The sequence below is a fragment of the Strix uralensis genome, chromosome 2 (genome assembly GCF_047716275.1).
Source record: "Strix uralensis isolate ZFMK-TIS-50842 chromosome 2, bStrUra1, whole genome shotgun sequence".
Taxonomy (NCBI): Eukaryota; Metazoa; Chordata; class Aves; order Strigiformes; family Strigidae; genus Strix; species Strix uralensis.
Window position 1 is genome coordinate 117,017,999 of NC_133973.1, and position 22,866 is coordinate 117,040,864.

Below are 22,866 nucleotides of genomic sequence, written 5' to 3' on the forward strand. Positions count from 1 at the left end.
GACCATCTATGAATATCTTGGTTGGCAGAAGTCATAGCACAGCCATCTGTAGAACTCCCCTGATGATCTCTCTCCATTAAGAACACCTCATTTGTAGTCCTGCTGTTGGCCTTTTATCATCTAACCGGTTACTTTCCTGTGCAAGGACCTTTCCCACTTACCCTGTGGCACCTTATTTTGTGAAGCTCTGATAAAGGACTTGATCAAGCTGGACCAAGCAGAATTTGGAAATATGAATAAAGAGAGCTTGGTGGGGAAGTCTGACTCGGGTGAAGAGATTATTTGTGCAGCCTGCTGTGCCATATCCAGAGAGTTTTTCTTGTTCTCTTCTGGTGTAGCCACAGCAACTGAGTGGTGGGTGCCCCCTTGCAGGCATTTTGTGCCTCCCAAGGAAATTGCTGGTGGAGCTGGCTTTGCCTGCCCTTGGCCCAAAACTGCTTTGTGATGTAGGGAAAGCTGCCATAATTTCTATGTATGTTGGTTTTCCATACCTACAGTATGAGAAATAAAATTTCCTAACTCACGCACATGGTGTAGTGCTCAATTTAGTAAGCAGCATAGTTATTGCTGGAGAACCCTGGATAGAAAGAAACTGGGAAATGCAAAATATTACAAATATTTGATCTAGTTCTACTTGAACATCAGTGTGACCCATGCTCTGAAGTCACTCAGGTGTTCTTGAAAAATACTACAACCATTAGTAAGCAGCCTGCAGTGTGATCGCTGGTCAGAGTTGTACGTGGGGAGGAGGGGGAGATCCCTGCTGTTGGCCTAGGTAAACTTCAGAGTCCCTAAAGGGGAAAGACAGTGGCTTAAATGAAAAGATTGCTGGCAAGCTTTTTAAAAATGTCAGTTGTCTCTGATACTCAAAGATTTGAAAGAATTTGGGGTTTGCTTCTGGTGTCATAGCTTTGGAAAATATCAATACTCCAACTATTTTAACATTAATTCTAAAGTTACTGATTTTCATATACTGTACCTTACAGGCTTTAAGCAGAGTATCACCATCCACCTTTTTCACTAGCCAGGCAGAAACTATTGTAAAACTGTTCATGATTATATGCTGCTGACATGATTTTTAAGAGTAACCGTATAGGAGTGTTTCTTTTGAAACTACACACAACATGGCATTGTAGGATTTCTGCACACAGAAGAAAATAAACCAGGTCAAAACAGGTCAAACTTCAGTCTTGCAGTGTGAAGAGCACCTATTTTAAGTGGAAGATGAGAAATGAAATAGTAACTGTTACCCTGAAATGAAAAATGGTGCTGTTTATGTATTTAATTGGTCAGAGTTTGTAATGGGGCTTTGAATTCTGCTGCTGTCGGATCTTGTACTGCTGCTGTCAATCACGTTTTTTTCTCTTTCGTGAAAGATTCATGGTAAATTTATTTTGGATAGTTTCTTAACAGGTGTTTCCTCGATGTTACAAATGCTTTAAATGAGAACCGTGCTCCATGTCCGGAGTTCTCAGCTGAAATCACATGGCGGCCTGACACAGGCGCTGGTGTGTTTACTCATCTGCGGCCACGCTGACAGCAGGCGCTGGCGGGTCTCCGCCGCGGCCCAGCCTGGACGCAGAACAGATGTTGGGGATTAGGGGGAAGGATTCAGGGAGGCTTTCGGCCTGCGCGTTCGCGGAAGTAATTCATTGTGGAGCCACAGACATGTCCTGCTGGACCTGCACTGAAGAGTCGGCTGAAAAGGGTCTCAGCGGGTTTGACTATCCGAATCAAAAACAAATGTTTTCCTGGTACCTTTTAATTAAAGGGAAGGCATAAATCAATGTAAAATAAAGTTAGTGCACCAAATGGTATCATATTTCTATAGTGTTCTTCCCAACAAAGAAGCTGGCAATATGAGCCTCTTAAAAATAGTGCTACCTCGCACGCTGCAGGCGGAAAGGCCACCTGGTCTGCTTTGCTGGGAAGAGGTGTGGAAGCAGGAGGCAGCTGGTGCTGCCTGGCCTGGGACTGGGTATCCAGGAGAGCCTCTTCACCTTGAACTAGCGCTTGTGGTTATCTTGTCATTTTGTCGATGTTTTATGATGAAGCGAACGTTTCCTGTGGGACTGTCTTCAGCTCTTAGGTTTGTCTCTGGCTCCTGTGTTTTGAATGTTGTATGCTCAGAAATCAGCCACCTGGGGAAAAATAGGGGTGGCATAACATGAGCAAGACTGAGTGGTAGAGATCTGCTATGGCATGAGGTGTCCTCTACAGACATCAAGCACAGCACCACATACCCACGAAGCTTGTCAGGCATCTCTCTGGGCGGGGAAGCTAACTTCTGGCTAAAATTCAGTTATAGCTTCAGAGCAGGCATCTGTGGCTGTAGCTGTGATTTGTGATGTGGAAAGGAGAATTTATGTAATTCTTTACTATCATCTATTGTGCTGTTATGAAGATTTCAGTAAAGAGTGAAAGGTAGAAGGGAGAGTCAGCATGCATGTCCAGGTTTTGGCAAGAGAGTGTGGTGGGAATGATTGCAGATGTACCTTGTACATGATAATACAAGTCACAAAGATGTGGTGGTTTTATGAAGAGGTCGTATGCGCTCAAACAATGAAATGAAGGAAAGAACCAAGGTTTTATGAGAAAAAGGAAAAAGTACCCGTTTGTGGTAAGACTCCATTGATCAGAGTTGAACTGCAGTCATGCTGAAATAACCCCAAGTCTTTAGGGCCTTCAAGAGAGACTATATGATGGTAACGAAACCTTTTGAGCTAACTACATTTGGAATATGCTTTAAGAGCATAACAACTGAGTATAGTAGCTGAGTGAAGATAAAATCCCAGGTAAGTATGTAACATAACTGAGCTACTCTTTCTAGAGAAATATAACAGGGTAGGTAATGACTGTTACCTGATTCAAGTCAACAATTGCTATAACAAATTGAAAACAGATGATCTATAAAATTGAGTTTAGAGGATGTAGTTTTGTAGAATGCAGAGCCCCCTCTATAGAAGTGTTGTACTTTCAGCTGCTATTGACTTCAGTAAGAATTCAACCTGCTTGTTGATTTATGAGCCCAAACCCCAGCGTTAAAAACTGAAAAAGATCTACTTCTCTGAGTCTTGCAGTTCCTAGATCTAATTCATGCTATGCGGCTATCAGGCATTTTCTGGAGTTCTTGAGCTGTTAAGGAATCTCTGAGATGTAATTAAGTTTATAAGCAAAATATCAAAACCAAGAGTGCTTTCCATTTGTGGGTTCCAATGCTGTAGCTCACTGTAAGCAGCAAACCACATGCAGAGTTGCAGTACTTTCTGACAAGCTGCCTGCACACACAGGTGTCTGCATGCCCCATTTAAATTGTTAGTTCAGGGATCTGGAGACCCACAGGCTTGCTAAAGTCAACTTACTTGCCGAATGTGGGGACAAGAAGCAGAATCTAATTTCAACTAATATTGATGACAGTTTTGTCACTGGTCATTCCAGATCTTTGTATGTGCTGTAGAACTTGAGTTTTGGTCAGCAGCTTCACTCAGAAGGCAAAACTGTTTAGATGGTCTGGGTGAGTGGATAGATTCCTAATTATACTAACCTGAAATATTTAATAGTGTAGCTTAGTTAGTGAGGTTTGTCTTCTTTTTTTAATCCCACTTCTTGAAATGGTCTACAAAAGCCCAAAAATCTTTAGCAGAAAGATACACTAAGAGGCAAAAACAAATAGAAAAGGAATAAATGCAGACTTCAAAGATTATTTTCTTTTAAAAGTGAGTCGAACAGTAATGTGAGATGGGAGAAGTGTTATTTGATACTAATGTTTTAAAAACCTATTTTTCAATATGCTACTAAAACGATTGTTAAGAAAATTATTTTCAGAATACTCCAGTGAGGTTGACTGTATTTTCTATGTTTTCTCTAAAGTTAGGACACATGCCCGAATTCATACTGTGAAAATATGGTGGAGGTGGAATAAGACCAGCGTTCCTGAAAGTGATTTTTCTGCTCTTGGTTGAGCACCTTTTAACTCAAGGATGCTAGTTTGCTAACACTGGGGAAGAGGGAGTATCTGGAAACAAATACATGTTTGGGATGAAACTAGTGCTGTTGTAGTAGCACAGTTGGAAAATTTGAACACACAAAGCAGGAAATTTGAAGCTTCTGGCTCTTTTTGTGGGTGTAACTTGGCTAAACATAATTACTCCTTGGAGGTTTAAATTCAAAGGTGGATTCTGTAAAATTTAGGGTTTTTTTTCCTCTGCAGCTTTCATGATAAAGGCACAATTATTAAATAAGGGCAGCTACTATACAAGGGTGGTTACTGTTAAAACCTGCACAGAAAATGTTACAGGCACCAAACAAGAGTGGTTACATGCTGAACATGACTTCAAAAGGGGAAACATAATGTAAAGTATAAATTTCTTTTTATATGCAGAGTAGAAATTCATGCTAAAGTGCATGAAATGGTGAACAAGACAAACGGTTGCATTGTCAGGTCTATCAAAGTTACTGCTTCAGGTTTACTTTCTTCTTTTTGTTCATGCCTGTGTTGGTTTAATTTGAGGGGGAAGGAAAGAAAACCTGCAAAGATTCTGAAAGATGTCTATAGGAGTGACTTTTCTTTCATGCTGGGAAGCACACTTTCATACAGATTTTACTTGGGCTCAGTGAAGTTACAGCACCATGGCAGGTCACCACCCATCAGCAGGTAGCTAACTACGGGCCTACTGTCTCACATCCTCAACTGGGAGTTCATCTTAAACTGCAATAAAATAAAATTATATTGTCTTGTATGACCAAAAGAAATCATAGGCTTCATGAAATTGCATCAGAGTTTACACTGTCAGTGAACCATAAAATCAAATTAAAACACCATCTGATTAATTTTCTTAATTCTCTGATATCAGCATAATAATGGTGAGTAACATGGGTAGGCTCCTTGTTTAATTGGTGGTGTTGTATACTAATTAAGTAATGAGATCTAGTAATTTTTTCTCAGGCAGGGCTGCATACGTAGAATATGTTCTTAGTTAACACAAACCAGCTTATTAACACCCTTTGGGACACGTTTGGCCAATGATATGTTCATTTATATATCAAATATTAATTTCTAAATTACGTTAATAAATAGAACAAAAATAGGTTACTACTTTGCTGTATTCCTCTATTATGAAAAAATAGTTCTTATCAAGGAAATAAAAGGAGGGAGTAGAAGATCTGAGGATTTCACTGTGCTCCTATAGTGTTATAGCTCTAACCTCTCCAAAATCATGTCAGCGTATGTGAGGTTGGGGTTTTTTTTCCCCTTGAAGATATTAATTTTTGGTTTTGTAGCTTTGTGCTGGCTATTTCTGGAATTTTCTGATCATGAAAGAACTTCAAGCAAGTGATCTATCTTTTTTGAATTGCCATTATATTTTTTTGGATTTTCTCTGCTTTAGTTTGTATTTTCATGCTTCCATTTAACCCTCATAACTAGCAACATCTTTAACAAAAAGCTGCTAGCGTGAGATCTATATCTCAAAATACCTTGGACTTTACTAGGAATGCTGAATATATGCCTCTGTGATATCGTGTTGGCGTTTTTCTTTTTGCTTAAAGTACTGTTCCTGTTGTGCCTCCCTACGCTTATATCCAGGTATTACATTAAAATTACCAATAAGCTTGATAACTCTGTCATGGAAGCTAGACAGTGGATAGATTTCTTACTCTAGACTTCCATATGGTATCAAGTATGACTGGCAAAATTGAGGAAAAGGGGAAAAAATATCTGAGTGAGGTATCTGATATTTTTTTTTCCTCCTTTTATTGCTCTCAAGGGAATATGGCTGTATGAGTGGAGACTGGGAGAGGGAGGAAATAGGTTTGAGACTGGACCAATATGTCATTGTGTTAAATCCAGCCAGCCAGTGAGGTCATTGTTTTCATCTGAGTCATTTTAGAATGAAAACTCTTACATTATGGAAAACATTGCACATCTTTATTTCAGACATGGAAATATCCAGCCAACCTTTCAGTGGTGGAGCTCCGCTGATTTCATTTGAGGTACTCCTGACTCCCAGTGGTGTAAGCAGGAGGGGAAATCAAATTCTTCTGCCTCATTTTTTAACACTTTACCACTAACCCAAAGGGGTTATTCTTCAGGCACATTTAGAGCCAAGATGTTTGTTGAATAGGTAGCTAGGAAGTCTGTTGATCACACCTGTCAGCCCTGAATCTAGTAAATTTGTCCAGCCTGGAGCTGGATACAGTTGCATTGGGGGAAAAAGTTCTTAAGCACCGGCTCATGTTGAGGCTAGATTATGTTCCAACATGCACCAGGAAAATCCTTGAGACTGCATTCTTGGATATTGATTATATTTCATAGTCAGGATCCAGTAGGCTCAGTCTCTGTGTAGTATGATTTAATTGAGGGACTTGGGCAATCTGCCCAGCTCTGCAATTGATTTGTGTGACCACAAGCAAACCTTGTCATCTCTTTGCACTTGGTTTTTAATATATTTGGTCTTTAAGTTAGGTCTGATGCTTGTAGCACTTTAAGGATCTTGTATAATACAGTAATTATAACAAAATTTGTGTATTTTGTACAATATAACAGCATGGGGTGGAGATGGTGATCATTCCACACAAGCAAATAGAAATAGTAGGAGGTTTTGACTGAATCTAACAAATGCTGGTTTATCACTTAAAGTGGGAGAAAGCCATTGCTAGTTGATACTTTCAGAATAATTTATGAAAAATAGTTAGCTATATGACATATCTTCCAGTTATTGCATGGCAGGTGCTTACAGGGTTAGTATATGACAAGTCCTATGTCACCTTAAGATCTATTCAGCCACTTGGTTGATAAGAATTTCATATTTTTGTCCTTTCAAGTTTAAACTTCCAGGTCTTTTGAAACAAGAAAACTACCCAGTGTTGGCACTGAAACATTCAGTATGAACAAAACTCAGAACATGCAGAGGGTGCATGGTGCACTTCTCTAAAGGAAAACAGGGCTGGGTAATGGTCTGCAAACTGTAAATGTATCACATATTTGCAGGAGACTTTGCACAGTGATATTGTTCATAATCTGTAGTAGTTTCTTCATGCATGGAATCTGTTCCTCTTCCTACTGAAGTTAGGCTTCAAATTTACTAATGAAAAACATTTAAAACCAAAACAAAAATGCAGCAAAGATGTCTGAGCTTTAACAACACTAAAAATGCAACAATTTCAAGATTTGGGGTGGAGTGTGTTTAACTTTCTGCTGAAAATATTTCCTGGACCTTCAAAGCAGTTTCTGAATCAGCCCCATTGTTGCAGAGCAAAGGAAAGATAATCTTTCCCAGGAATCTGGGAGTTTACAGAGTGAAGTAGGAGCATTGCTATAATGTGACCCGGTGTTAATGCCTGAGTTTCTCATGAAGAATAATATTTTTGTCCATACACCATGCCATCAAGTGAGGCACTGGGACTTCAAGACAAATAGGATGGAGTTGTTTGCCCAAACTAGCAGCACCCTCTTGTCAGTAGGAAAGTGGCTGAGACTAAGACCCTAGAAGTAGCACTTCAGAGTGGTGGGCTGAGGCAGGCTTTGAAGAAGACTGTCCTCATCAACTGAATAACAAACATGCTTCCAAGTGACTTGCCTAATATGGGATGGGAGCAGAGTGACCAGCTGGGATTCCACTGCTGCAGCTTTGGCCCTTCTCAAGTGGTGTGCTCAGACCAAGCCACTGGTCCAGAATTGATGGAGGACAGGTACTGGCAGAGATGTCTACCTAATGCATCTCAGTTGACTACGTTAAGGTGGGGGGTTAACTGCCTGCTGGCAATGCACTGCTTTCTGCTTTGATTATTGAAGCAATGCATATGGAGCAACAGGGCCAAGGCTCTAGAGTTGCACTTGCAGCTCCAGCCACATATCTCTCATCAGCTGGATCCTTCAGTGTCATAGATGTCTAGATCAATAGTATCTCACTGATGGCAGTGAACATTCCTTCTGCTGTTATGGTATGTGAAACCCTCAAAATAATTATGTGGCCATCTCCCTGTCCTCCTTTTGAAAATGCTGCCAAAGGCAGTGCTGTGTTGTCATCCACACTTGACTAGTGGGAACCAAAGTGATCTGACTGACCACCTGACTGCAGGTTGAACTTGGATCCTTATTGTATAAAGCTGGAATTTGAATGAATATGAAACTGTAACTGAGCAGCTTATTGGGTCTTTATCCATGCCTCGTGAAGAGAGCTGTGATCATGATCCAGGCATGCTTCCAGTAATCACTTTTGTTGCTCTGTAAGTACAAAGCCAACTGTTTCCATTGTGATCTTACGCTTTTGCTGTCCATTTTTATCAGTTAGGATGCATGGGTATATGAGGAAATGAAGCAATAAATAGCTTTTATTATTCAAAGTATGAATTTAAATTTTGTCTCACTTTTCTTGAACAATCTTAAGATGATTGAGACCCTTGTTTGCTTTGTCTGAATCATTTACTGGTTCCCAGTTGTTATCTAACCATGATGTGATAAGAATACCAAAGCAGTCTAGATATCTGACTTACCATCCCTGGGCACTTCTGGCCTTGTTTTTCTCCCTGGAAGTTGTTGTTGAAAGTAGTGGCACCACCTTGGTGCATGTTTTGGTAGCTACAGGGACGGCTACAGGGGTAGCTTCTGTGAGGAGCTGCCAGAAGCTTCCCCTGTGTCCATCAGAGCCAATGCCAGCCAGCTCCAAGTTGGACCTGCTGCTGGCCAAGCCCAAGCCCATCAGCAACAGTGGTAGTGCCTCTGTGATAACGTATTTAAGAAGGGGGAAAAAAACTTGTGCAATTGCAGCTGGAAAGAGGAGTGAGAATATGTGAGAGAAACAACTCTGCAGACACAGAGGTCAGTGAAGAAGGAGGGGTAGGAGGTGCTCCAGGCGTTGGAGCAGAGATTCCCCTGCAGCCCCTGGTGAAGACCATGGTGAGGCAGGCTGTGCCCCTGCAGCCCATGGGGGTCCATGGTGAAGCAGATCTCCACATGCAGCCCATGGAAGACCCCATACCAGAGCAGGTGGATGCCCAAAGGAGAATGTGACCCTGTGGGAAGCCTGTGCTGGAGCAGGCTCCTGGCAGGACCTGTGGAGAGAGGAGCCCACACTGGAGCAGGTTTGCTGGCAGGACTTGTGACCCTGTGGGGGACCCACGCTGGAGCAGTTTGTGAGGAACTGCATCCCATTCAAAGGACTTGTGTTGAAGAAGTTCGTGGAGGACTGTCTACCATGGGAGGGACCCAATGCTGGAGCAGGGGAGGAGTGTGAGGAGTCTTCACCCTGAGTAAGAAGGAGCAACAGAAATGACATGTGATGAATTGACCGTAACCCCTATTCCCTGATCCACTGCACCACTATGGGGGGAGGAGGTAGAGGAATTGGGAGTAAATTAATAAAATTAAGCCCGGAGAAGGGGTTGGGGGGAAGGTGGTTTTAAGATATGGTTTTAATTTCTCATTATCCTACTCTGATTTGATTAGTAATAAATTAAACTAATTTCCCCAAGTGAAGTCTGTTTTGTCTGTGACAGTAATTGCTGAGTGATATCCCCCATCCATATCTCAACCCATGAGCCTTTCATTATATTTTCTCTCCCCTGTTCAGCTGAGGAGGGGAATGATAGAGCGGCTTTGGTGGGTACCTGGCCAGGGTCAACACACCACAGTGGAAAAGGAAAACTATGAATGATGCTTATTTGCATACTAAGAAATAATAGTAAAATGGAGAAGATAGTTTGTAATGTATTCCATATTGCAATTTAAGATTTTTTTTTTAAAAACAAACTATTGCCTGTTCGATAGACTTATGTAGAGCATGTCTTTGATTTAAAACAAGCAAACAAAGCAAAAAACCAAACAAAACAGAACTTTAACCTAGTCTTTTTAAAACAATAGTACAGAGCAGATCTTCCTGCTCATTCTGACTGGCCAGTACTATTCCTTTTTTTGATGTGCTTTTAAAAAAAAAAGAAAGTGGGCACCCTTACAAAACCATTTTACAAGAGGTTAAAGGTATTGGGACCTAAATTGTTTGCTCCTCAGCTGAAATAACTGGAGCTTAGCTTTTTCTTTCTTGTTCCCATTCTTTCATTTTAACAAATGTTATCACTACTGTAAAATGAGAGATTTTACTGTGGCAGCCTCGTCAGTGCTTGGAAGGCAGTCTTCTGATGGCAGCAGTTTAAGCTGCAATGTCTTCAGCAGAAGCACTTGCATTAGTCTCAAGTGGTTTTGGGGAGCCATATGATGAATGGTTTCTGATAGTTGGCTTTGGATGTGCTAGTCACTAATGTTTACATCAGTAGACAGAATAAAAATTACTTAGTTGTGTATCAAGGGGCCTGTGTGATGACAGAGCTGGTCAAATTTTGAATTTGTTTAAAAAACAATTTCTAATCCTCTTCCCTGTGACCTTAAGAAAAAATGGTGGTGATTCCTGTTTAGTAGCTCTGCTTTTCTTCTCTAGGGGAGATAACTGATAGCTGAAGGGTGTTATTCATTGGGACTGGGTATGGAAATGCTGTGTTTCACTGAAGATCTATTGCAGTACTGTCTTCACAGATGTAATGAATAGCTGGACAACTGGAGTGGAGCACAGCAGCAGCTGTGAAGCCTGAGAAAGGCTTTGTTGCGATATATAGGTGTTCTTACTATAGCTTCTGTTCATAATATCCTAAAAATGTTCTTTATGGACGTGCCCAGAATGTGTTAGGTAGTTTCTAGTGAATCCTCTACTGAAGAGCTCCTGTCCTGTGAGCAGATGGTGTAACCCTGCCAGAGAGGAGGCAGAGTTCAGAGGCAGAGCTGTGCATGCAAGACAAAACAGTTCACTGTCACGCAGTATAGCAGTCATATAACTCCAACAGGAAACTAGAGATGAGCAGAGAAGAAACCTTCTAGATGAGCTCAGGTATGGAGTAAAATCTTGGAGAGGGTTGTGTGGAAAAAGGTTTGCCAGTAATAGAGTGTCTGACAGGGTTCAGATGAGATGAATAGTCTGACTGTTACAGCGCAGTTTTTGGACAGAATAATACTTTAGCAAAATGTATAATTGCAGGCAAAAAGTATTTGTCTTGAGGTTTTTTTGGTGTCAAGCTTAACATGTGAGATGTCCAAATTTGTAGCCATTGAGATGTCAACATTTATAATAACAATTAATAGCATTTAAACTTCTACTGAACACATACGTTGTTCTGCACTTCGAAAGCGTGTCGAGCTGCTTTCAGCTAGAAAACCAAGAAGTGGAACGTAAAATATTTGAAGCAAAAATAGCAGAAAATGCATATAGAATACTGTGGCCCTTTTTTAGCCTTTGTTAGCACAAGCAATGGAAGGATGGTCAGTGGAAATGCTGATGAGATTAGACTGCTAGCACTTACAGGATCACAGCCAAAGAAAAGCAAGGCATGAGGATAAATCTCATTATGTTTTGCCACTGTGTTATTACAGTTCAGCTCTTCGGCTAACAATGAAGTTATGATTTCCCTCTTATTCCTGCACATCCTTTTCCTTAAATAAGCATTGATCAATACTGCCAATGTGCTTCTGGCACTCTCATGCGAAAGGAGGCATGAGGGCTCACAAATAACTGAGAGCTGTTCCTGGGACTGGAATGTGTTTGCTTACTGTCTGTGTGGGTGGCAAAGTGTCCATAAATGTTTTAGCACAGTCTGGCTTGCTCTTGCCTTCAGTACAAGATTTACCACTGATCTGTCAGTCCAGCAACAGCACGGAGGATTTAACATTCAAAAGTGAAAAACGCTTTGGAAGTACTCACTACTTGGCAATGCAAGGGCAAGCTGCTGCTAAATATGACGGAGTTGTGAGGTGGGCAACTTGAAACAGAGATCAGCACTGGGAGAAGATGCTGGGTGCTACTGGTGGGCGTCCTGGCAATGCAGTGTGATGGCTTTTCTCAGTTTTAAAGCTTTGCTGTAGTGAGTGGTGGAAGCTTCTTCTGTTGTGATCAATCATGTTTTTCTTACAAAGGGTATAATTACAAATCTTGTCTTCTCACAATGTATTTGAAAGGCTAGTAGAAGTTTTGTTTGGTTCCATGTTCTGTAGCTCATCTTTGTGTTTGTCTGTAAAATACCCTGATGCTTCAGCGCTGCAGGCTGCTGCTCTCATGTGCTACAACAGTGAGGGATAGCTGAGCCAGCCAAGTCTACGTTACACTGGGGAGGCAGCTGCTTTAGTTCAGTGTCCATGGATATAGGCCTCCCTGACTTGGGCAATATCACATGTCAACACTGACAGATACGTGTGTATGTATTGTATGTGGCATACAAAATATTGAGAAGTAAAGCTTTTGGGGAAGGGATGTGGCAGCATCCATAACTATGTGGCTAGCCACTGGAAATGCTGTTGACACCTTTCAGCCCCTGTTTAGTTGTGTGCTGCACATGAGTCATTACAGAAAAAGAAAAATATTTTCTGTTTATAATGTACTACAGAACTTAAATTATTCTTACGGGAAGTGTGTATGTGTGTGTATGCAAGAGGCGGTGAGGTTGTGTCGAGTCTTCCATGTAGCAAACCCAGGCCTTACCATTAATTTATCTGTAGAAGACTCTGATGATTTAAAATAGCTTTTCTGTAAATAGTGCTGTATTTCAACTTTCTTCCATAACTATGTGTGTATGCTGGGACTTGCAGAGTTTCCAGATATCTTCCTTCTTAAATCCTCCTGAGCTCTTTCTTCAAGCATTACAACAATGAGAAAAACGCAAATATAAACTTTGTGTTCTTTGTTTGTAGAAAAAGCCATTTATGGGACAGGAGTGAATCTTTCCCACCCTGGGTTTCAAGCAGCAGTAGTTTGAACAGGGAGTGCTGTATTTAAGTGGTATATGACTGAAACATTTTAGTGAGAAATGTATTTTTTTTTTCACGTCAGTTTGATGCTGCTCAGAGATCTAGAACAGTGGGTAGAAAGAGAGTGGGCAAAGGGCACAAAAGATAGTCCAGAATGCAAGTTAAATGTGCTTATGGTGCCAAGAGAAAATGTGTCTGCCTGTATCCACAAATCAATTTTGGTGCAAGATTTGGTCAAAACGCTTGATTTTTTTGAAAATTTCTAAGGAATTTGAGATCATAATGAATGTTCGCAATGAGAAATGTCATTGCTGACTGTGAATTATAGGCCTAACTTCTGTTAAGAGTTGATGAGACTTACCACCACCACCAAATTTCAACATCGCTCATGTCATGGATGCAGTACCTGTTTGATGCCATCACTCTACCTTTTCCTTGTAAACAACTACTTAACATGTAGTGGCTTGAAATTACTCATGATTTATTTGTTTTCTTCACAGGCTGGAATGGTCTTAAGATGTGGATACTTCTGGTTTGGCTTGTTTCTCGTGCCCACTGCGTGCCTTGTTAAAGACGTGGCGTGGACAGCGTAAGTCCCAGACCAGTTCTCTTGGTGTTACAGAATTATTCTGTGTGCAGAATGTTGTCCAGTCCAGTATTGTTCTGGAAAGAACTGCAAAGCCTCTCAGTGAATGCAAAATGGTGATACTCCTTTGGAAGACCTCTGAGCAAAGTAAAGTGGGAGTCATTTTTCACCTGCCAATGCAACCAGCAATGTGAGAGAATGAATAGTTACTCCTGAATCTGAAGGAGGCAGCCTTATCTGAGTAATGAAGGTGTGTCACCTTATGATTATTTGTGTTGTCCGCTCTTTAGTTAAAGGCAAATATAAGTCAGACATCAGAGATTTCCTATTCCTAAAAAGGAGAAAATAATTCAGGTTAGGTAGAGGTAGAGGTTAGGTAGAAAGTAAAAATGTGGCATTCTAATCCATACTCAGTAAGCTCCCAGTTCTTTGTTGGCTGCTCTGTAGGTTCTTCTTCAACAGTGGGTCTTCCAAGACTTAACTGAGAGAAGAACAATACTCTGCACTCGGTGGGTGAAGTAAAGTCTTAATGATTCCTTCCCTGCCCAGAGAGGAGGAACAACCCTTGTGAAATAGAAGCCTGCATAAGCTCATTCTCTCAAAACTCTGGTTTCAGAGCACTGCAGAAGGCAAGCAACTTGAAGAACTTTGATTTAAAGAGAAGCAACTTACCTTCTCTACCATTGCAATTTGAAATGCAGAAGTATCATTTTAATTTAGAATTTCTGGTGTTTTGTTCACCTTGTTTTTAAGTGTGTTAAGCACCAAAGCTTTCATCCTTTCCCTTGGAAAGCTGTGTTACAACAAAGAAGGTTTTATTACATAGGTATGTAATAACCTCGTGCAAGGAGGATCCAGGACATTCCAACTCTGGGGTAAAAAGGCTGATCCTAGCTGGAGTGAAGAGGGAATATAGGTTAGCTTGTCGCTTGTCAGAAAGGCTCAAAGTGAAAGTATCATAACACGTAACCCTTTGCTTCAGGAATGAGCTGTCAGTCAGCCAAGGAAGATTCTTAGCATCATAGAATCATTTAGGTTGGAAAAGACCTTTGAGATCATCAAGTCCAACCATAAACCTAACGCTGCCAAGTCCACCAATCTTCTTTACAGAGAAATGCAGAAAATACTGAAAAAAGCAGAAAGTTTCCCAAACACAGGCACGTTTTGAACACTGGCATAAAAGGATAAATCAAGTCACATGCATATATCTGAAAATCTTTTTTTTTTTCCTATGGGGTTGATAACACAGCTAAATTAAACTGGTAGTAGGCAAATCTGTCAATCAATAAGTACTTAAATGTTTTCCTATTTTCTTCCTCAGTTTGATTTTCACGAGCTACTCTGCTAAAATTAAAACTAGGTATCGTAATGTAAAACTTCTGTTCAGGCCAAACTATGATTTAATAGTCTAGCACACTAGAGGGTTTTTTTGTTACACTCATTAAACTTCTCCAAATGAAAATTATTTTAAAATTCTAAAGGTGAGGCCAAAATGTTTAAATTTAGGTACTTAACTTTGTCTGTGACCTGCTTTTTAAAGCTCTAAAAAAACCCCTTACAATTCATTTAGCATAAAAGGCCCTGCTCCTGTGTCAGACATTATTTAAAATTACCTGCATAGAAGTCAGTGGGAGTACTTTTGTGATTAAAAACAAATAGGACCTGAACTGTTTACAGCATCTGGGATCAAATATATATATTTAGGTGTCCAAGATTACACTTTATTTTTTGCAATGTTTTCATGATAGTTGGATGTCCTGAAGTTGTCCTCTGTTCCTGTCAGTTCTTGGCAAAAATAACTCAAGAATTTAAAACAGGCCAGACCAAGGCAGGCTCATCCTCAGCTATTACTCATTTAAAACTCTGTTACTGACTCAGCCTGTTCTTTAATATTTCTTAGAGAGATCTCGGCAACATAATCCTTTCAGTGGTTGAGACAGAGAATGTACAGAGATTGTGAAGCTCTCTAGACAAACATGTATGATTGATATTTTCCCAACAGATATTAAACAGGAGGCTCCTATCAACGTTAAGCAAAAAATCTGTTCTCCGAGGAAGACTTCTTTTTTTTTTTAACCCATCACTGAAAAATTAACACCATTAACATTTTAACTAGGATAAAAGAAATGACACAGCTATCAGCACTGCCATATGGAAGGAGTAAAGGTCTGTTTCCTTTCCAAGAGGCTTGCCATTCAAAACTTGAGCCCAAGGCCTCTGGAAATCAGCCGGCACATTTCCACAGCAGCACTTACACCACATCGCTGCCTGTAATTCAGCAGAATCTGATTTTGGCCATAAAATTCCAGCAGCTCTGACTTCTCATGGTCATGGAATTTATCCCTTTAAGTTTCTTTTGGACATGAAGCATATGTCTGCAGAAAGAGCATCCATGTGGCCCAAAAGGTACATGCCTAATTTCAGTATAAGATACTGCCAGAAAACCATAAATATGGTACAGAGTTTTTGTCTGGAAGAAGGTTAAAAGGCATAGTAAAGTGTATTTCAAACTCATACAAATCTTTGTTTCTAAACCACTGTGCTGCATCTGCTATTAAAACTTGCATTGCTGGAAGCAAGAGCTAGTTTTACATGTTCCCTTTGTTGCACAGGCTACAGTTGTCACCACACCTCTTATCTCCTATGTTCTCTGCAGTTCCAGGCTTTTTTATTAACTTCTTTTTTCCTTACAAGTGAATCAAGGAAATGTGGAAAACTCTTTAAAAAGAGAAGGAAGCTTATTATTATTACTTGGCTGCAATACCACATTGTTAACTTTGGTCCATTACCCTGAATTCAGTGGCTTGCTTTTTGCCTTATAAAAGTCCCAGTTGTGCTGCCATTGAAATGAACAGAGCTTTATAAGGTGAGTGCTTCCTCACAGTTGGCACATGTCACTTAAATGTCTGTCACTGCTGTTAGGAAGTCTTGAAATAGCCGAGCCACAAAGCTGTGTGGGAATCATAAAAACATAGAATGTATTCCAGCAAAATTAGGCAAGAGGGCAAGAATTTCTTAATAATCAGTGTCTAAATATTTTGTGTTACATTGAAAAATTTCCTGAGCTTTCCAATCATTACCAAAATCTTCGTGTAGTTTTTTTACTGTGGGGGAAGAACATGTTGCACTTGCCAGCTCCGCAGTGTAAATAAGAGAGAAGGAATGAGGAGCTCTTCCCATCCTTGCCCATGCTTGTAGTCCCTGGAGTGCAAGACTCCTAATATGGTGTTGAAGATAATGAACCAGAGTAGAGGTGTCATCAGGCTTGAGAAAAGTTTATGAATGTAACCATGCTTCTCCCTGGCAGATTCTGGCCTCCTGAACCCCATAAAGACCCTCCTAGAGCAGTGACATGAAGCTATACACCTCCCTGGCTTGGATGGGGAAGGACCACCCAAAATATAAAGATAACCCTTTGCCTGTTCTTATGGTCCATGATCTTAATAACCCAGTGTTGTGAGGGAAAGATGAGTTTGTGTCTATGTAACACATCAAATTTCAGCTGAACAGTAACATCGAACACAAGATGGCATAATTTATTGAGGACAGATCGTGCATCTAGGGCCACTTGTAAAGTACAAGGTAAAAGTGAAGACTTCAACCTGTTTTTTCGTGTATCATAAGTCAATAATGTGCCGTTGTGAAAAAGTCATGAAGTATCTAGTCCTGTTGCTAGCAGTCCATGGAATATTTGCAGATGGGAGCAAGTCCAGACTCTGAGGCAATTGTAATAGCGTATTTTTCAGTATTTATTTTTGGAGAAACATGTGAATAGGTTAGCTCATGCCCTTTCTGTAAATACTTAATTACTGACTCTTCCATGGATGCTCTTGCTTCCAAGCGAAGGAGTGACTCAATGCATAACAATTACCTGCAGTTTTATTGTTACTTTATGGATACCCAGCCACATCAGAGCCCATATATTTCATCATTTCACACTACTAACAAATTACTTCAGTACCCCCAACTTCAGGACAACAGTATTTTTTCCATATTGTGAAATATTAGTGCAATGCCTCCTTGTACTGTGCTGTACTAATTGGACTTTGTTGCTCAGGCTCCATTCTGTTAAATTTTGAATTCAATATTTACTCTAAGGGAAAAGAAAAATGTCTCTCATCTCTTCCGGTGTATGGCAAGATAAACAAGGAACCTTGGGAGAGATTGAATAACTTGGCAATTTCTGCGGTTTTGTCTGTGGGAAAACTGGTTATAAAGGATTTTAAAACTTCCAAACATGCTCAGTCTTCCAGTTTGCAATAGTAGGTACAGCCTCTTTAAAAGGTAAGAGATGAGTTCAAGGTCAAAATTTCAATGCATTTACTCAAAGTGTGATAGTGAAGTCAACTGTAAAGATTATACGAGTTAATAGCTCAAAGCTTTCTTACTTTAATCGCTATAGTTTCCCTTCCTCAAAGAGGAGACCAGTCTAATCATTAGCCTAACTAGTTATGGGAACTTGAATCTAATTAATTTCTGCGTAGCTATTAGTAATCTCACATTCTTGAAACATTATGTGTTTTAAAAATATCCTTGCCGCTGATTTCTTCTGTCACAGTACATTGGTGTTCCCTTGCAAATCATACACCTTTTGTGGTTTATTTTAATAGGGTGCTCTTCTAAGTACATTCTGATACTCTTTACCTCCAGATTTTCCTATGCTTCATCTTTTGTTATTCTCTTTTTTCCCCTCTTAGATGCAGATGTGTTTTGAAAAGTAGTTTTCATTTTGGCTTCTCATTTTGAGACATTTGGGCCTAATTCAGCACCACAAAGACCAGAGGACTTGGATAGCCTAGTATTAATATCAAGGCACTGTCATCTAAAATAGTATCAGCAAAGATTTTGTGGTCTTTGTTTCTTATTCCCCATGGAAGGAATAATAACAATCATGCTTTTTAAAAGTAAATACATCTTCATTATATTTTACATATACACCGGTTATTATTCTTCTGTTAGAGAGAGTTTGACATTGGTTTACATCATTGGTTAAAGATTATAGTATGTGCATGTAAGATTTTTATACAACTTGTAAAGAAATTTTTGCCATCTCTAGAGTTGAAGAATATTATTTTAATGCTATGAACAAAGTGGTGTCTCAGCCAGCTTGGCTCCGTCTTGTTTTCAGGCTTACGGTGCAGTCACATGCAAATCAATCTTATCTCACAGGATACTTGTCCTTCTTTAAGTGACACAAAAGAGGAAGCTGATCAAAAACTGCCAGTTGAAGAGAGATCCCTGCGTTTTGTATTACTGTTTTGTACATGTCAAGACAGAGGGGACTAGATTATCTCATATCAGTATAATTTAGGTATAACAATACTGGAGCAGTAGGTAAAACTGGGGGAAAAAAGGCCCAAGTCTCTTCACGAGGGACATTGCTCTCCAAAATTTGGTTGCATGTGTGGTACATGGATTGGTATTTGAATCCCCAAGCCAAGAAAATAGGACATAGCCAGTCTTGTTACTGTCACTTTGAAAGCGCAGTGGGGAGAGAAGTGCCTTTCCAAGTCATGTGAGACTGATAAATGAAAATAAAAGGGCTTGAATGGCAATTATTATCTGAGACTCTCCTCAGGTTTTCAGAGCAGTCCCACACATAGCTCAAAAGACAGAGTGGAATCATGTTTTACTGACATGAATATTCAATGAATCCCAGATCTTTTGTCTGAATGCCCGGGTCCTGAGCAGTCCCGTGGTAGTGGTGTCAGGTCTCCATAGTCCCATAGCTTTGCTGCTTGGTTAGATTTTGACTGTTGTGTTGAAGCAGATGAGCTCTGCTGGATTTGAAGACCTAATTTCTCATTTCTTATGTAATATTTCCCAGGTATCGTGAACCTGAACTGACATGCATACACTGTTCCTTATTTCCCAAATCCTTCAAAGGAAGACCTTGCACCTCTTATCTGAGAGTAAAATCGGGGTTTTGTAGCAAAACAAATGTTCACGTGGCTCTTTTGGTTTGTTTTTCTTTTTGTCTTTCTTGTGGTACAGGGCCAAGCATACCTACCGTAAAACTTTACTGGAGCAAGTTCAGGAGTTGGAGATGAAGACAGGAGAGCTGGGAAAAGCCATGCTTCGTGACAGTAATGGAAAGAGGTGGGGCATGTCTATGCTGATACTTAAAACAGACCCTTCTTGGCCCCTCCCCTCCCTCTTTCTCATTCACCATTCAAATCTGATTCCAGGCAGGGTAAGACATTTCTTCTGTATTATTTATTGTTGCTCCTTTTCATGTATGACTGTTGCCCCCACTGAAATCAGCCCTTCCAGTTTCATTTCTCCTGCATTACTGCTGTGAAGCTGTATTGGAAACTGCAGCTCAGTCTCCTGCCTAGCAACATGTTGCTGTTATCTAGCCTCCGGGCCAGACTGGTTTTGAAAGGACTTTGCTGTATGTCATCCAAAAAAAAAAAAAACTCAATCTGATAACCATGTCAGGGGAGGGAACTGTCTGCGACTCAGGATATGAAGACTGTAGCTAAAAGGAGAACTGGCTAATCCGGTGTGTCCTACAACTTCATTCAGTCTCACCTTATGGGGTTTTTTTTTAATGCTTTTGCTTTTTTCTACTGCCGTTTACAGGCCTGTGCTTTTCAGGGTTCTCAGTTTCACGTTGTGCCTCTCCCTTATATCCACACCATATGGACTTGAACATATTGCTGTTATTGAATCTTTCATTGTAAGGGGAGAGTATGTCTTGTGTGGGAATTTTTGTCTCTTCTGAAAGAAGCTAAAGAAAATCATAGTGAGGCTTTTGCATCCAACAGTTTCATTTACCATCTCAGAATGTGGTTCTGCATCAGCTGGTCGGAAAAGCTTCCCAAGTTCAAAAAGGTTTTCAAACTAATGCTTCTGTTCCTTACACAATATGGCACCACATGACTTGCTAAGAAACTACATGATCATTAAACTGGATTTTAGCAAACCTTATAAACTAGCAAACTGAGTGGAATGGGGCTTTTAAAAGATTTTGTTCTTCTGGGGCAGGGTCATCCTTTGAGCCTTTGATGTCTATTCTAAGGTAAACTAATTGCCATATTGTAGCTGCTGTTTAGACGAGCGGATAGTAGATTTTTTTTCAACTAAGCTCGTGAGTTAATAAGCACTATTTTTAGGGAAAATTATCAGGGAGTGAGTTTACCAAGATTATAATAAACTGAAAAACTTTGAAAAATGCTTGTCTGAACTTCAGTGTGTTTATAAGATGTCCTTAGTGACCAGAGTTTGCTTTTCAGAGGCCAAGACAAAGTAAACACAGTGTTATTGATTAAGATCACTTCAAAACATTTGGTATGTTCAGTTTTTATTTTGAGTCATTTTTCTGCTGTGACTTTTGGTTCCTATAAAACACGGTGCATAAATTGTGCTCACTTGCAAAAGTCATGAACTGCACATCAAATCATTTAAAAAGAAAACGCAAACTTTGCAGCACTGGTCAACAAAAGCAACCTTCTATGCCACAATTAAAACCAACAAAGATGCCTGAAATCAGGCATTAATTAAAATTGGGCCTTGATTTTAGAGGACTGAGCGGTCACCTTGAAGTCAGTTGGAGCCTAAGGGCTTGGTACCAAAGTCAGGTCAGCCTTCCAGGCAAGAAAAGTGTAAGTTGGTGTTTTGAGGTGCTGACTGATTAGATGCCAGGCAAGTGAAATCCAGGTCAGCAGAAAACTGGCCGTTCCAGGTATGCAGCTCCAATAGTATGAGCCCCTTTAGCTGTTGCTGTGCTTCCTATCCATGCATAGGATGTAAAGTTGCACTCATTTCAGTTTGTAGCATTTGTGTTTTCCTGACAGTATTTAGTGCCAGTTACTGACAGCCAGAGTGGAGAGTCAGTCCGTTTTTTGCCTGATTAATCACTGGTTGCAAGGTGGGTTTGACATACTGTTGTTAACAGTGAGATAGACTTAGCATTTGATTTGTTTATATGTGCGTGTATGTGTCTCCATGAACTTGATGGGTTTCTTCTCTGTTTACACACTGTCCTGACTTTCTGTAAATGTAATGGCCATATTGTAATTCATTCATATGCTGCATGTTTTCATAGCCTTTTACTTTATTGCATTCTCACTGCAAACTCTTTCATCTGCATTCCTCCTCCATATAGCTTCACTTCATTCTCGAAACGCTTGCATGGAGATGATGTAAGGAATCCCTTCTGGCCCTCCTTCCCATTCTCCCTCCCCCCTTCTTTCCATGAATTTGTTTGTTCTCCTTCCTAATTGCTCCCAGATTTTCTGGGTGGTCCATCTGTGAACTAGATAATGGTAGAGTGCCTCTGCCTGCTAGGAGCTGGTGTGCTGTGCTTGTGATGTGGCCTCCTGAGTGCTCTTCAGAGTTGTTCTGTCTTTTATCTCTTTTGTCTCCTGGCTCTTTCACACCTGCTAGAAATCGTGTGCTTGTCCAAAGGTAAGGGTGAGGGTGGGAAAGAAGCAAAGTGGGAACTTTCTGCAGTTACAGCCTCTCTGGTTCATGATCTTTGTTTTTTTTAAAATATTTCCTTGAGGCTGGTGAAAATGAGTGCTGAGGCGTGTGCGCTGCTCTCCCCTCTTGCCTGCAGCTCCATTGCCCTTGGGATGTTTCTGGCAATGTGACACTGCAGGAAGGGGAAGTAACCGGAGTCTTCTCATTTCTAATGGGAAGTGGAGAGCTGCTTTAAAACTGCACGGGTCTGTCCGTCACCTCCAAGTAACAGTGTTAGCTCTTAGTTGGAATTGTTCCTGAAAACATCCACTAGGTGTTGGTTTGTTCAGGCAGCTGTGGAAGATAAGCAGGCTGTCATCAGGGTCTATTTTCCTGGGCCACATAGTGGAAGCCTTTTTTGTTCAGTGTTTTTTACAAAAAAAACAACAGAAATATCACACCCAATTACAGATAAGAGAAGGGTTTAGGGAGCTAATTGCTTTTATCATTGCCTAGACCTTAGACAAAAAATGAGGTGCGAGATCTGAATGTTTAGGATTAATCTGCTAAACAAAAAGCAATTCACAAAGCCCAGAAAGCAGTGAGTGCATCTAGGCTTGCACAACAGGATGCCAACAGTTTGCTGTGGCTCAGCTGAATTTCTGTAAAATGTGAGCGGGATAGCACCTGGGTCCTCACTGCACTTGGGGAAGGAGTGTCAGGAGATCTGCATGTGCCACTTCATACATAAATACACGTATCCTGTCTTAGAGGGTCTTCACCTGGCCAACTCTTCTTGCTAGACACATTTTTCTGGGTTAATAAAAAATGTCTTCTCTAGTGCTTATTACATGCTTCTGAATCTTAGCCTCTTTGAACAGTTTCTAAAATGGAATTTGCTTGTATCGATCTGAAAAAGCAGGTGCAAATTTTTGCCTTACCAATGGCAGGGAGCAAACGGCAAGGCAAGCGGTAGATCAAGGAGTATCTCGTCTGCACAAGGAAGTGTGTCAGCAGTCTGAGCACTACAGCTGGATCCCAAAAACTTTGCAAATAATATTAGAGTGATGCTTAGAAATTATATCAAGTGTAT

The 22,866-nt window shown here is 40.4% G+C and overlaps 1 protein-coding gene across 3 annotated transcripts in view; it reads left to right on the plus strand.

Moving 5' to 3' along the window:
* LOC141939716 (phospholipid-transporting ATPase IB-like) overlaps nucleotides 1-22,866 on the plus strand; it is a 348,121-nt gene that overhangs the window by 304,450 nt on the left and 20,805 nt on the right. For 2 of the 3 annotated variants that reach the window (XM_074860005.1, XM_074860006.1), the window contains 2 exons: nucleotides 13,282-13,370; nucleotides 19,362-19,466. In XM_074860005.1, coding sequence (XP_074716106.1) covers nucleotides 13,282-13,370; nucleotides 19,362-19,466 — 194 coding nt within the window. Of the gene's footprint in view, nucleotides 1-13,281; nucleotides 13,371-19,361; nucleotides 19,467-21,477; nucleotides 21,515-22,866 lie in introns of all 3 variants that reach the window. The other variant, XR_012627704.1, reaches the window with a different exon arrangement.